Source organism: Piliocolobus tephrosceles, chromosome 11 (genome assembly GCF_002776525.5).
Source record: "Piliocolobus tephrosceles isolate RC106 chromosome 11, ASM277652v3, whole genome shotgun sequence".
In the NCBI taxonomy this organism is placed as follows: Eukaryota; Metazoa; Chordata; class Mammalia; order Primates; family Cercopithecidae; genus Piliocolobus; species Piliocolobus tephrosceles.
Genome location: NC_045444.1, coordinates 93228362 through 93243769, shown reverse-complemented (window position 1 = coordinate 93243769; position 15408 = coordinate 93228362). Strand labels below are relative to the sequence as shown.

The 15408-nt window shown below is 40.9% G+C and overlaps 1 protein-coding gene across 7 annotated transcripts in view; it reads left to right on the top strand.

Moving 5' to 3' along the window:
* The first annotated feature begins 61 nt into the window (after positions 1 to 61).
* The window catches only part of MDH1B (malate dehydrogenase 1B), a 39594-nt gene continuing 24247 nt past the window's right edge, over positions 62 to 15408 (top strand). For 3 of the 7 annotated variants that reach the window (XR_004229218.1, XM_023219563.2, XM_023219554.2), the window contains exons 1-6: positions 68 to 140; positions 4358 to 4470; positions 8028 to 8162; positions 8364 to 8506; positions 9871 to 10367; positions 14349 to 14490. Coding sequence is in view for 6 of the 7 variants with exons in the window: in XM_023219563.2 (XP_023075331.1) it covers positions 119 to 140; positions 4358 to 4470; positions 8028 to 8162; positions 8364 to 8506; positions 9871 to 10367; positions 14349 to 14490 (1052 nt within the window). In the remaining variant the exon portion in view is untranslated. Of the gene's footprint in view, positions 141 to 4357; positions 4471 to 8027; positions 8163 to 8363; positions 8507 to 9870; positions 10368 to 14348; positions 14491 to 15408 lie in introns of all 7 variants that reach the window. The other 4 variants (XM_023219571.2, XM_031936509.1, XM_031936510.1 and 1 more) reach the window with 3 other exon arrangements.

Genomic DNA, 15408 nt, shown 5'->3' with positions numbered 1-15408 from the left:
TAAACACCTAACATCTGCTGGGCGCCAGACTTCGTAGTGCGCCTGCGCCGTGCCCTTGGCTGCGTGGTTGCCAGGAAACCGCGAAGCCGCGGTCCCTGCCTCTGAGTCTCTCTCGGCCATGGCCAAATTCGTCATTGCGGGTGAGTAATCCCCGCGTCCGCCCGCAGATTGCTCAAAACGCCGACAACAGCTCACCTCCCATGGTCGCTTGGCTTGGCAGCCTCTATACGTACCGCTCCATGCGTTGCTATGGATTTATTCAAAGTTATTTACTGGACCGTCACGGTGCGCCAAGCACTGTGGGACACTGGGGATGCAATGCAGTTAAACATATCCCTGCCTTCGAGGAGCTTTCAATCTCATGGGGCACAGAACATGTACTTTTGATACGGTGTGATTAATGCAATGAAGGAGACCTGCACAGGCCTCTGGGAGAGTAGACTCCTAATCTGGGTTTGGGGGATGAGGGAGAGGTGGACACAAGGAACTGGCTGGGGAACGTAGGAGCTGAGTTGTGAAGGTGTGAGCTGAGGAGGTTATTCCAGATAAAAGCAGAGAGGCTGGAAGCCTCCTGGCCTAACAGAAGATCTGGATATATGGGGCGTGACGGGACCAGGGGCTACAACAGGAGCGGGAGCCAGGTCCTTGCATTTCGTGTACATCAAGCAAAGGTGTCTGAACTATATCCTGAAAGCAATGAGGAATTATAGAAAAAGTTTAAGCAGGAGAATAGTCTTAATGAGTTTGCATTTTAGGAAGCCTGTCTTGGCAGCAATGGTGAGAATGATTGAAAGTGCTGGTTGACAGCAAGGACTCAACTGAGAAGGCTCTTATTACAGCAATCCATGGTACCTGCCTCCTCTCCTCATAAAGTTTCTTAAAAGAGTAGAGTGCTCTTCCATCTCCAGTTATGCCTTCCAGTCAATCTTGGAAGAAGGCTTCTACTTCTGCTTCCTGACAGAAACTGCTGTCACCAAAGTCACCACTGAGTTTTATAGAATCTGTTTAGTCTTTGACTTATTTGATCTCTTTGATACATTGAACACAATTGACATCTACCATCCACAGAAGATTTTTTTTTTTTTTTTTTTTGACACAGGGTCTCACTTTGTCACCCAGACTGGACTGCAATGACACAATCATGGCTCACTGCAGCTTTGACCTCCTGGGCTCAAGTGATCCTCCCACCTCAGCCTCCCAAGTAGCTGGGACTACAGGCATGCACCAGCATGCCCAGCTAATTTTTGTATTTTTGTAGACATTTTGTCATGTTGCCCACGCTGGTCTTCAACTACTACACTCAAGTGATTTGCCCACCTTGACCTCCCAAAGTGCCAAGATTACAGGCACGCACCACCGCACCTGGCCCAGAAGAATGTTTTTAAACACTGACTAACCGTATGGCGGGAAGTCAGTGGAAAACACACTTACAGAGAATGTTGCATGTATGACATTGGTAGGGCAGTGTTCTATAGGAACGATAGCAGGGGACCTTACTTAATCAGGTAAGGGCTTCCCAGAGGGAGAGATTTTTAAGCAGATACCTGAAAGATGATAATGAATTACCTAACAGAGAAGAGGTAGAAAGGAGGGGAGCAATTTAGGCATGGGTAACTGGGAGTGGGGTTACAGCAAGGAGAACTAGTTTGGTGATAATTGAGAATATAAAATAAGCATAAAATTGAAGTAAGTTTATTAGGGCTGAAGCAAATAGTATAAGGAAGAGAATGTCATAAGATGAGGCTAGAGTTAGATAATGTAGATTCTTTTGAGTCACAGTAGTTTAGGCTTTATCCAGAGTACATGAAATGTTTTTGGAAGGGGAGGAGGGCCTAATCAAATTTGAATTTTATCTGAATGTTATGACTGCAGTGTGGGGGAAAAAGACTGGATGCCAAGAGACCAGTTAGGAGAACAGTGCTATAGTCCAGGAGGGAGTTGATGGTGACCTCGTCTACAGTGGCAAACAATGGAGATGGAGAGAAGTGAATGGATTGGAGAGATATTAGGGAGGCAGAATCTATAGAACTGGATGTCTGATTGAGTGAAGGAGAGCAGATAAGGGAGAAAAACGAGTTAAACATTGTTCCCAAGCAGATGTTTGAATAATTGCAGAGATTAGGAGTCACTGAAAAAAAAAAAAAAAAAGTGGAAGAGTAGGCTTAATACTCTAGATACTCTTACTACTCTTAGATAATTAGGGAAATGAACATAAAAAATATAAGCGACTAAGTAAATTTAGTACGGGAATGGTGAAAAAATACATCATAGACCGTCTGAATGTGTATGAGACATTTTGAAGGAGATGGGAAAATACAGGAGGGTGTAGGCATCTAGATAAGGAGATAGATCTGAGCTGGAAATGTAGATTGCTACTTGAAGCCAAGGGAATGAAGCAGATTGGCCAAAAAGAATATGTAAGATATAAAGACAAGATGCTTCTCAGAATGATACCTTTTAATGGGTTGATAAAGGAATGAAAAGCTACAAAGGATAGAAAGGAGTAACCAGAGTAGCAGGAGAATCTGAAGAATGCCCCCACTATAGCAGGTGTTTCAAAAGGTTGGAAGGGGGCAGTAGTGGCAGATGCTGCCAAGGGTCAACAAGAAAAGGATCGGAAAGTATCTGTTGGATTTAGTGGCATGGAAGTCCTCAGTGACCTTCAAGAGAATTGTGGGGTCTGCTACATTGCAGTGGATGAGAAATAAATGGTAGTGAAGAACTGAGGATGGCAAGTATAGAGAACTCTTTCAAGACAGTTTGATCAAAAAGGACATATGAAAGGCAATAGCTAGAGGGGGAGATGAGTTTTTTGTCTCTTAGGACAGGAGGAACGTAATGAGTATATTTAAATATGACAGAAAGGGACTATTGGAAACAGATATAAGACTCTAGAAAGAGAGGATAATTAAGCAAGGTTCCTGAGAAGGCAGATGAGGGTGGGATTCAGAGCATAAGTGGTGGAATTAGATTAGACAGGAGGTAGAACTCCTCTTCCATTGAAGTGAAGAAAGGAGGAAAGGATGAGTCCAAAAGCAGACAGGCATGTAGATGTGATGGAGGAGGTTGGAGGTTTTCCAAACTAATGCCGTTTTGTTTTGTTTGGATTGGTTTTTGTAAAGTAGAAAGCAAAGTTGTTTGTTGTGTTCTGATAATACAGAAGAATGTTGGGGAGAAGGAAAATATTTGCAGGAAGAGGAAAAAGTTTGGAGTAGTAATTGTGGAGAACAGAAGAGAATGCTGATAAGGGAAACAAAGGGATCTCCACGCAGGGTTGAGGGCCAATTAAAGCTGGTGACGATGAATTTTAAAGGTGCCCTGTGCTTGGTTCTACCATGTTTCTGTAGTGGTGCCTAGCAGGTCGGACCCAGCTATAGAAAAGGCAAGTAATTGAGTTCATCCAAGATGAGGGGCTTTTATCCGGCTCATTTCCCAAAAGGATAGTGGGGAGAGATAATTTAAGACCGACCAGAAAGTGGTTTGAAGAAATGAACCATAAATTTGAACTAGACAGGGCGGCTGATAGACAGGGGTCGCTTCAGACAGGTTGATAACTTAGGAGTTTCCATGAGGCCAAGGAACTGGTGACTAGGAGTTACTGAGGAAGAATGCTACAGAGAGAGCTCTGCATTTTGCCCCATCCCTCCTGCTCTATCAGATGCCCAATTCCATCTGGTGTAGTGGCTTTAACTTCCTGGGTGTTGATGGCTACAAACTGTGTGTCTGAAACCCTTACATGGCACCTGCACCTATATATATATAGCTATTTGCTGATCATATCCACTTAGACATACTACAAATACCTCCAACTGCACTTGACTAAAGTTACATTTCTCATTCATGATTTCTCTCTAGTTAAGGTCAGCCATCATCTGCCCAAGTCAGAAAATAGAAGTTATCCCAGATTCATCTTTCCCATCCCCACAACTTCCTGACACGCATCAAATCCAAAAGTGATTTTACCACCACTCCTTACTTCAAACTTGACCTTTTGATGGCCCTTAGTGAGTAGTTCATTATCAGCACTAATTCACGCTGAATTAGTAGTAGTTAGCAGCCTCCTAGAGGAAGTGAGGTCCAGCATATTACTAGAAGAGAATAAATATTCAGTAGGGTTTTTTTTTCTTTCCACATTTTATTACTTAAGATTCTGACCTCCTATGAAGTTTATTTTGTTTGCATTAATCTAATAAACATCAGAAGTTTATGTCATAGCAGTTTCAGTTTATACTACAACTTTGTGTTACTAAATTATATCATAACTATGACTAATTCTGTAATTACATAGCAAATACTTAGAACTACATAATAATTTCTGCATGATGAAAGAAAACATTGCTAATCTGAACTCTTTTAGGTAGAGCAGATTGTCCATATTATGCTAAAACAGAACTTCTGGCAGACTATTTACAAAAGAATCTTCCTGATTTTCGGATACATAAAATCACACAACGTCCTGAGGTTTGGGAGGTAAGAAGCCTTTATAGTTTGTTGAACTCACTCATGCACAAAATGTGTTTTAATTTGATTAAATATTAGCTGGTGTATTAGATTGGCTTCTAGTAATGACTGTTCATGTACAAGTGATATTTGAATACTAGTAAAACAAGTCCCTACTTACCAGTCTCAAAATAATATTTATGTTTTTCCCTAATACCTAGTAGTACAAATGAGACTCTAATCAATAAGTGGATGAGTTTGGCCGCACCCCCTGAAGAATCCAGGTAGCTTACACTGCACTTGCTAACTTTTCATTCTCCTTGGTATTGATTTCCAGTGACTTCTTTGGGATACCCTTCTTTGGGACTCTGTTTCACCAGAAACAGACTTTGAGATGTAGATTTTGGTGAAGGGTCTTTACTGGGAAGTGGTCTTGGGAACAGCATCCTGAAATGGAATGAGGGCGGCAGGATTGGGTAAAGGAAGAAGTTGAATTTCGACATAACTGCAACAGAGGGCTCAGTGGATCCCACAGTGAACTCTTGATGGCCTTTCAGAGGTATTCCAAACTGAGGCAAGGTAGTTGAGCTTTTATGCTCCCTCCTCAACCAGCCATTGGATATCAGCTGCCCCTGAGAAGGAACTTAACCTTAGGCAAGGCAATTTTCTTTGGCTGAAGTCAATTCCTAGAGAGAGAATGGAGTCAGACTTTAAGTTATCAGCCTCTAATACGCCGGGTGCCTGAGAGAGTGAGTGCCTCATTTGTGAAGGGGGAACCTGGAGTGTACATGACAGCACTGGCTACAGTCCACCTGTTGTGCCTTTTGGATCCACATGCTCCCTATAATCAGTTCACACCGTCTTGGAACAGCTCCTTGGATTCTGGTTGCCATCTTTCCCTGGGGAAACTTTACAAGAGAAAGGTTAGTCAAATGAACTAAAGGTTAGTCAAATGAACTATAGTCTCCACTGCTCATAATTTCAGGGACAAACTGACAGTCATCACCTCTTTTCTCTCCCTCTCTTCTCTACCACCCATTGTAGATTTCCCTCACTCTCTGGTGGTCTGGTCTTCAGCTAGGTTATCTCATCTGCTGGGTTGTTTAGTGCTTCTGTCACAATAAATGTTCTCTGGTTGTCACTGCCCACTGGCCTCTATTATTTCAGGATTTTATCATCTCAATTGCCAGGAAGTTCAGGTGTGTAGCAGCATGTCCTTTAACAGCCTTGGCCACAATCATATGAAAAAATGCTCAACATTACAGGTTATTAGAGAAATGCAAATCAAAACCACAATGAGATTCCATCTCATACCAGTCAGAATGACTGTTATTTAAAAGTCAAAAATAACAGATGCTGGCGAAGTTGTGGAGAAAACGGAACACTTATACACTATTGGTGGAAGCATAGAAAGATAGAAATAACAATCAACCCAGAAATCCCATTACTGTGTATATACCCCCCAGAATATAAATCATTCTTTTATAAAGACACATGCAGACATATGTTCATTGCAACACTATTCACAATAGCAAAGACATGGAATCAACCTAAATGCCTATCAATGATAGACTGGAGAAAGAAAACGTGGTACATATACATCATGAAATACTACACAGCCATAAAAAGGAATGAGATCATGTCCTTTGTGGGGACATGGATGGAGCTGGAGATCATTATCCTTAGCAAAGTAATACGGGAACAGAAAACCAAATACCGCATATTCTCACTTATAAGTGGGGGCTAAATGAGGAGAACACATGGACACAGGGAGAGAAAAAACACACACTAAGGCCAATTGGAAGGTGGAGAGTGGGAGGAGGGAGAGGATCAGGAAAAATAACTAATGGACACTAGGCTGAATACCTGGGTGATGAAATAATTTGTACAACAAACCCCATGACACAAATTTACCTGTGTAACAAACCTGCACTTTTACCCCTGAACTTAAAATAGAAGTTTAAAAAAAAAAAAAACAGCCTTGGCTTAGAATAGACAGCTACACTGGGCTTCTCAGTGACACTGGGACCCCTCTCACCAGTGCATTCCTTATCACTTAGGTGCATGTCGTATCCTGCAGTCCCTTCCAGAGAACATGGTTGAATGGTGGGCTTTCTAGCCTTCTGTAGTACCACGTTCACTAGTCTTGTTTTTTTTTCTTTTTAATTTATTTATTTTTTTTGAAACGGAGTTTTGCTCTTGTCACCCAGGCTAGAGTGCAGCGGTGCAATCTCAGCTCTCTGCAACTTCCGCCTCCTAGGTTCAAGCAATTCTCCTGCCTCAGCCTCCTGAGTAGCTGGGATTACAGGCGCCCACCACCACACCCGGCTAATTTTTATATTTTTAGTAGAGATGGAGTTTCACCATGTTGACCAGGCTTGTCTCGAACTCCTGACCTCAGATGTTCCCTCTGCCTCAGCCTCCCAAAGTGCTGGGATTACAGGCGTGAGCCACTGCACCCGGCATCACTAGTCTTTTGATCCATTCTTCTACTGTCTTCCATGAAGTCTGGCATTTCTATTTTATTTAATTACTTTCTCTAAGTTTCTAAGAGCCAGCCTGGCAACATGTTGTCCCTGTCTTCTGAGGTCCTTGCCACTGTATACACTCTTGAATTGCAGAAAAGTGATTTATACTAACGAATTCTCCCTTGTCAAACTTCATGTTCCACTCTTGATTCAGCACTGTAAGGGTCCAGTCCTTTACACACACTCGCAGCTCCTGCTGGGCCATTAACATGCTCTGCAGGGTGCAGAAGGTTTTTTGGGGTAATGTTTCTTTCCTTCATAGGCCCAGTACTTCATTGGTCTGGCTATGCTGTGGCTAGAGGGGCCATGTTGGAATCCTCATAGCAGCACTGTTTGCTTTAAGTGAGATAAAGGCAGGCATATCTTCAATATCAGCAAGGAAATTAGTTTCCAGGATTTTATTGGTAAGGTGGCTGCATTACCCGTGCCTCCAATGACATGGTTTTTAAGACTGCTGCCATGTACTTTGCTGATAAAAATGTTGCTGTTTGACTCTACTCAGATCTTGTCATTGGAAGGCCTAGCCTCTACAAACCAGATAATGATAATTTAAACTTTTTCTGATAAATATTATCAGAAATCTCCAAATAACTTTTAGCTTATTAATTTAGTCTGAACCACATAAACCACACTCACAGATTTGAAAAACATTATCAAATGTTATATGCCCCTAAGACTGGAAATATTGCATGTGTAGAAGAATAAGGGCAAAACTAGTTGAATTTTTTAAAAAATCAGTTGAGTTGGAACATGTAGCCTCTCTTTAAGCTAAACACTTGCATTCCAGATCTCCTCAGCAAAAAGAACAACTTTCAGTACCTTTATTTGGTCAATTAATTTGAAGAATATGCTTTCTTATCTAATTAATCTGCTACTAACATCATCACTATTTTCTATAGTTACATTTTAGTCTTTAAGGATATCTAAATTATATTATATATATGTAGTGAGTAGTGACATTAAAAACAACCTGGTATTTTAATGTTTGAATTCTAAAGTATTAAATTGAATTCCCAGGCAGAGTTAATATATGACTTCACTTGGAATATCATTCAACAGGATTGGCTAAAAGATGTGTGTGAAAAGAATAAGTGGAGTCACAAGAATTCCCCTATCATATGGAGAGAGCTGTTGGATCGTGGAGGAAAGGGTTTGCTTTTGGGAGGATATAATGAGTTCCTGGAGCATGCCCAGGTATATAAGTTAACTTGACTTATCTGTTCTAACAATGATAATTCTCTTACATTATTTTATTTTTCAATTATCTTGCTTTCTGAGACATTCTCTCATGTCTCTTTTTATTGTATTTTGACTTTAAACAAAAACTTTCCATTATAGCCAATTTCCACTGGTTATCTATTCTCTCATGTTGACTTTTTCTCTCCCAATATTTAGCTTTACTATGATGTCACCTCTAGCATGACGACTGAGTTGATGATGGTAATTGCACAAGAGAACCTGGGGGCACATATAGAAAAAGAGCAGGAGGAAGAAGCCCTGAAAACTTGCATCAACCCCTTGCAGGTCTGGATCACCAGGTAGGACAGTCAAATCCCAGGATTCACAAGATTGACTTTTTATATTTAGAAAGGACAATGAGATGGGATTAATTTCATGATGGAATAATAACTGAGTGTGTGTGTATACTTATATGTATACACATATACATATGCCTCTGTGTGTGTGTGTATGTGTGTGTGTGTTTGTATTCTCCATATAACTCATAAATGAGTTTTAGGTTTTACAGACACACACACGCATATACTTGGTCTAAAAACAACTCAATAGCATGGCTGCCTTGCAGAAGCTCACCCTTTCTGACTGTTGCTCTCTCCCTCTTTCCCACTTGCTAGAGCTTTGTTTGGCTTTTCTCTATGCACCCACTCCCTCCCTGTAACCCCACTCCCCTCACCTTGCTCCCTTTTGCTTTTCTCCTTCTCATGTGTGCTCCTCTTTGCTCCCAGTCTGGGCACATGCAGTCCTTGTTGTCACACTGTCTCTCTTTCTTTCTCTGCACTGTCGCTCTGTCTCTCTTGCTCTCTCACTCCCACCCCCTCTCCTTTCCTCACACCTCAGTTTGTCTTTTGTACTTTCCTGCTCATACGTACGTGTGTATCCTAATATATACACTCATTTTTAAAATTGTTATAATGAAATATTTTAAATACAGAAAGGAATTGAGAATGATGTAATAAACATCCATGATCCTATCACCCAGATTTAATAACTGTCACATCTTCTTTAGATGTTTCAAAGGATTAAATCGGTACAGATACTGTTGAAACCCCCGTTGTACACCTCCCCAAACCCACTGTGAATACCAGAAATGCCCAGATATGTTTCTGAACTTCCCGTGGCAGGCATTACAGTTCACAGTTGATAGTCACAGCTGTAGACAACTGCAGAATTGTGGCTACAGATACACTTTACATAGCCTGTGTTGATCCCAGCCATCTTTGTAAGGATTTTTCTGTGTAAGAATTTGGAAAAGGTAGCCCTTTCCAAAAAAAAAATGTCATTATTGTGTAGATGAGGTTGTATTTTTTTAAAAAGAGCTATGGCTAACTGAAACTTTTATCTTTATCTTTTTAGGAGGAAATATAATACAGTTTTTTTCTTTTGATTTCTGTATGGGGGAATTCTGTTTTCTTTGAAAAAACTAATGAACAGGTGTATTTATTATTTGGGGACTGATTTCAGATGGTCAGAGCAAGGGATTGGTAGTGAGAAGTTTTTGTTCTACTTTTGACTTCTAGCCTTAAAATGTCAAGGAAGCTGTTGTGTGCTTATTTAAATATTAAACCACCCTATTGATGCACATGCAGAAATATCTATTAAGAATAAAGGCTTAAAAGGGACAAAGGATGTAACTATTCACAGTCCAGCTTTGCATTTTTATCAGTGCCTCTGCTCCTGCCTGCTACAACCTAATTCCCATCTTGACGAGTGGCGAAGTGTTTGGGATGCATACAGAAATTAGCATAACTCTATTTGACAACAAGCAGGCGGAAGAATATCTCAAAAGCCTTGTGATGGAGACCCAGGACCTGGCGTCACCCGTCCTGCGCAGTGTCTCCATCTGCACAAAGGTGGAGGAGGCCTTCTGCCAGGCCCATGTCATTGTGGTGCTGGACGAAAGCACCGACAAGGAGGTGTTCACTCTGGAGGACTGCCTCCGAAGCAGGGTGCCTCTGTGCAGACTCTACGGGTACCTGATAGAGAAAAATGCTCATGAATCCGTCAGAGTCATCGTGGGAGGGAAAACCTTTGTGAACCTGAAGACAGTTTTACTCATGAGATATGCCCCACGCATCGCACACAACATTATTGCTGTGGCACTGGGGGTGGAAGGTGAAGCGAAAGCCATACTGGCCAGAAAACTGAAGATAGCTCCTTCATGTGAGTGAATGTCTCTTTATGTTTTTGTTTTTATTTTGAAGCAACATGATTTCAAAGCAGCTAGGAAGAACACTGTCCCCTCTAGGAACATTCTGAGTATCTGGAATAGGAAGTATAAAACAGGCATAAAGAAGTTATTGTGTGATTCGACTACTGTGCAAATGTTGTTGTTGTTTTTTATTTTTACTGGCTTTTGTGTCTGGCTTTTTCCATCATTATAAAAATCAATAAATGTTTAATATGATACAATTTATATTATGCAGGTGATAATTTGACATGTCGTATTCCATTTGTTCCCATAATAATAGTCAATTAAGGTAACCAGTGTTTAAAAAAAAAATCAAAGCTATGTGCAAGTGGCTCTGCCCCACTTCCCACCCGTATGACCTTGAGCCGTCATTTAGTCTTTTCGGTGCGTCAGTATCCTCATCTGTAAAATGAGGACATTAACAGTGCCTATCTCCTAGAATTGATGTGAGGATTCGGTGAGATGTATTCCTAAAGTGCTTAGAAGAGTGTACGGCACATAATAATAAACATTTCCAAGGATGTTAGGCTTATTAATAGGATTACGATATCTGATCAGTTTCTGCTCCTATTAATCTTTGAATTGGTAAATATCAGAATCATATGAAGATAAGAAGATGAGACTAGATCAGAAAATTGATTGTTGCATTTGAAAAGGGAGATAATTTTGGACATATTTTAGCTACTTTTGCCCTTAGATGGAGCAGGTGCAACAGTGTCCATTGAGAAGGGAAGGAGATGCTAGGCATTCTCTCAAGCAAAATTGGAAAAACAATGAAATGTGAGCCTAGAATGTTCCCAGTCAGGACAAAAAAGGTTTCAGTGAACCCTTAACACTATAGCCAGAGCTGTATTTTCTTTTTTGTTACAATGAAACTCTGTAAATAATAATTTCTGGTATTCTTGCATACATATCTTTAGTATTTTATCCCCACAATCACTAAAACACTCAACCAAATTGATGCTAAAATTATTCAAAAGGAAATGAAAACTTTTTTCTATATTATCTCTGTCATCAACCTTCTAATTATATGTGTAGACAGTGACTTATCACAGAAAGTCTATGATACACTACTGAAAAGTATCAAGAAGAATCTAAAACAAGGTGTATGTGTGGGTTAGGGGGTTCAGGGGGGTTGGGGGCTTTCAGCCAGAAAGCTGCTGTCTTGTGGGTCTGCTGGTGCCATGACTCTAAGCTCCACTCTACTCAAATCCAATAAGCATGTGAGAAGCAGAAAAAAGATAAATGGAGGAAAGTTGGTAAAAGGAAAAAGGCATTAGAGGGACAGTAGCCCAAGTAGAAGTGTCAGTGAGGCAGCAAGGAGACAGCCAGCAATGACCAAAGTTGAGCAAAACATCATGAAAGAGAAAAACCACCAAGGAAATTATTCAGGGATTATTTGAGATGCCAAGAGGGTGGCAGACCTTTTCAGAAAAGCAAGATTCATGATAACCCCTAAGTTCAGTTCATAAATTGCACTATTTATCAGACCATGTGTATTGGCTCATCAGGACTCCTTCTGTTGCAAAAAAAGTCAACTCGAAGTGACTGAAGTCACCAGGTACCATGGCTCACACCTGTAATTCCAGCTACTTGGGAGGCTGAAGTGGGAGGATCACTTGAGCCCAGGAGTTTGAGGCTGCAAGTAAGCCATGAGGCTGCAGTGAGCCTGGGCAACAGATAAAGCCCTTGACTCAAAAAAATACAAAAAGTGATTGAAGTCAAATAGAGAACTTTTTTCCCCACATAACTGAAAAGCACAGGAGGTAGTTGTTATTTCATAGCAACTACCTATAGGAGTTATAGGTATAACTACCTATAGCTCTGACATAGCTGGATGTTGGAGCTCAAACGGTGGTGCCAGGACATACCTGTGCTCTCTCTGCTGGCCTATCACTGTGCTGTGCTCTCCGTGTTGGTCTCCTTCGCAGTTTGGTCCTAAAAGGTGGCAGAATGGTCACTGGCATCCCAGACTCACATGCTTGTAGTTTACATACCCCAGGAGAATGAGGGTTTTCTTTCCTAGATGTTTGTGCAAAAAGGAGTACAAACTTATCATCCAGGCTTGGACTGCTTGCCCATCTCTAAATCAACCATCACAGCCAGGGGCGGATGGGGGGTGGGTGGAATCTGCATCTAATGCCTATAGGTGGACCTAAGGCATGAGGACAGTCCCACCCGACACATAGATAGGGACTCACATTGGAGAAGGAGTACTTATTTAAAGAAAAATCAGGATGCTCTTAATAAAAAAAAAAAAAAAAAAAAAAAAGAAGAAGGAGGAGGGGGAATTCATGCCGAGAGGGAAGAAAGCAGATATCCACTATCATTTTCTGCAGCGTAATTTAGGGTGTTTAGAGCTATCAAGGTCCTCAAAGCTGGTAAGAAAAATGAAACCCAGCAAGATTAAAAGGCTTCTTTAGGCTGTAGGAAGGAAGCCTCCCATGTGCTTACCTGGCCGAAGAATTATTTTCCCCATGTGGGGAATCCTATGTGGGATCCTATGAGCTCCTACATAGAGACCTGGGAGCCATCACTAACTTCCCTGAGAGTTGGATGGTGGAGGGAGAACTAGCTATTCCTACTGCATGAGTCATTCTGATGGGGGCGGGACTCTCCCAGGATGAAGGTAGACAGTGGCAGTGGGCTACCCAAAATCTGTTTCCCACCCTCTTCTCCTGCTAGCCTCTCTCTACTACAGAGGCTCAAACAGTCACCCCTTAGCTTCATTGCAACTAGGAGTGGTTGAGTGATATAGTCTATTTGGGGTCCCCTGGGAAGAATATTTCACTTTTTGAAAAGAGAAAAGGCCAAAGAGGAAGCTTCTACCCCATCCTTTTCCCTATTGCCTGCCCTTGAACACAACTGTGTGAGGGTGATACCTGAACACAACTGTGTGAGAGAGGGTAATAGTTGGAGCTGCTGCAGCTATTTTATGACCATGAGGGGAAGGCCAAGAGAATCACATCTCTGAGCTGCTGAACCAGCACATGTCACTGCCTACCATGACTTACCTGAGAAAAGTAGTCCTTCTAGTTAAGACAAGTCAAAGACAAAAGCAATCTTATACAGAAGAACAGGGAAGAAGTTAATCTCCACAGTAAGAAGTGGTGTGGACTTAAAAGTGATTAAGTTTTTAGGCAAATAAATAAGTGAAATAAGTAAATAAATAAAATTATTTATTTGCAGTTTTCATACAACCTTCCTAGACAGTTCACAATGATAAAATCATATTGAATGCTAATGCCTATTTCTCTCTAACCGCTGTGGTCTTATTTTACTTCTTAGCATGTATCACTTTGTGTATAACAGTTGTTTTCTCATCCAATTTCCACCACCTCTAGAATGTTGCAAGGATTTGAGCTGATTTGTTTTCTTCTAAACCTAGTACCTTAGAGTTGCCTCACACATAGAATAGAATTCATAACTATTTGTTGACTAAGATGTTGCCCAGGGTCCTCTTACAATATCCTCATTTTGCCAGAGATGAAACCCATCAGAGAGTCAAGTGATTTGCCCTAATTTCTATTCTAGTCCAGAAGCAAGAACTCCTTGTCAAAAATCAAAGCATATTAAAAAGTCCTTTCTCCCTCACCTCTCTTGACCTCTCACTCACTCACTCTCCACCTCTCTCTCTCTCAGTGGCAAGCAAAGTCAGGACAAACACCAGTGAAATAATTTTCAGTAGCAGTTTCTTTCAGGGAACATTTCATTATTTCTTTAATTTAATTATACACCATACCATTCATAGAACATTATTAGGTACTGCCAAACTATGATAATTAGGGAGGTGATTCACACATTTTGCACAATTTTAGGAATCATAAACTTAGATTCATTTTATAACAAAAGAACCAATCCGAAAACAAACATGTACACAAACAAAAAATAGGATTCAAGCAATTTGTATATTAATATACATTATTATTTTTTTAACTTTCCGTTCTTCACAGACATTAAAGATGTGATCATTTGGGGTAATATCAGTGGAAATAATTACGTTGATCTGAGAAAAACAAGGGTGTACAGATACGAGAGTGCCATTTGGGGACCTCTTCATTATTCACGCCCTCTTTTAAACTTGATTTTTGACAGGTACGGTATATTTTTAAGTGAAGCATACTGACAGTGTTAAAATAAATGTTTAATGGTTGTAATCTTTTAAATCATCTTATAAATCTTTGTACAAAAATAACTTGCATTGTTCACACTCATATTTGTTCATGTTGTCTACCACAGAAACAGAAAATTCCACAGAATATCAACTAGGTAATTGATTTGATTTTGAAATTATGAATTATTATATTTCAGATCCTTTAGTAACTCATATATTCAAGTAAGGTTATCTCTAAAGCAAGCGTGTATAAGGGAATCTTACTAAGTGTAAAGACAGAGCTATCTATCCAGGTTGAAATTAATTGAAATGTTTTCAAGCAAGGAATTAAGATGATGAGCAGGCACAGGCCAGGCTGGGCGTTGTGTGGCAGGAGGCCGAAGCAAGAGGTCATGAGGAACACGGTCCCAGGACCAAGCCACCCAGGCTGGGATTCTCACTTAGCCACTTAGTAGCCGTGTGACTTTAGAGAAGCTGCTTAGCCTCTCTATGACTCAGTTTTCATCTGCGAAGTGGAAATGGTAACATAATAAGGGCCTTCCCTATAGGGTCTTGGGGAAGATGAAATGGATTACTCCCGATAAAGGACTTAGAGCTGTGTCTGCACAATAAGCCCTAGCAATTATGATGAGGCAGAGGAGAAGGAGGAAGGAGCACCTCTGAAGCATTTTTTCTAAACTTTGCAGCACTTTCCCAGTGGTAGCATTTTCTTTCCATTGCCTGTTGCTTTCCTTTTCTTCCTCAGACCATAGGAACTTCACCCCTGCCTAGGGAGGATGTGTCCCAGGTTCGCTATTTTGAAGCGTGATTCCTCTGCATTTGCTGCCTGGGCAGGACCAGTGTTGCATAGAGCTGTGTCGTGCAGGGTTAGCAGAGACTGACCAACTGGACTATTCTCT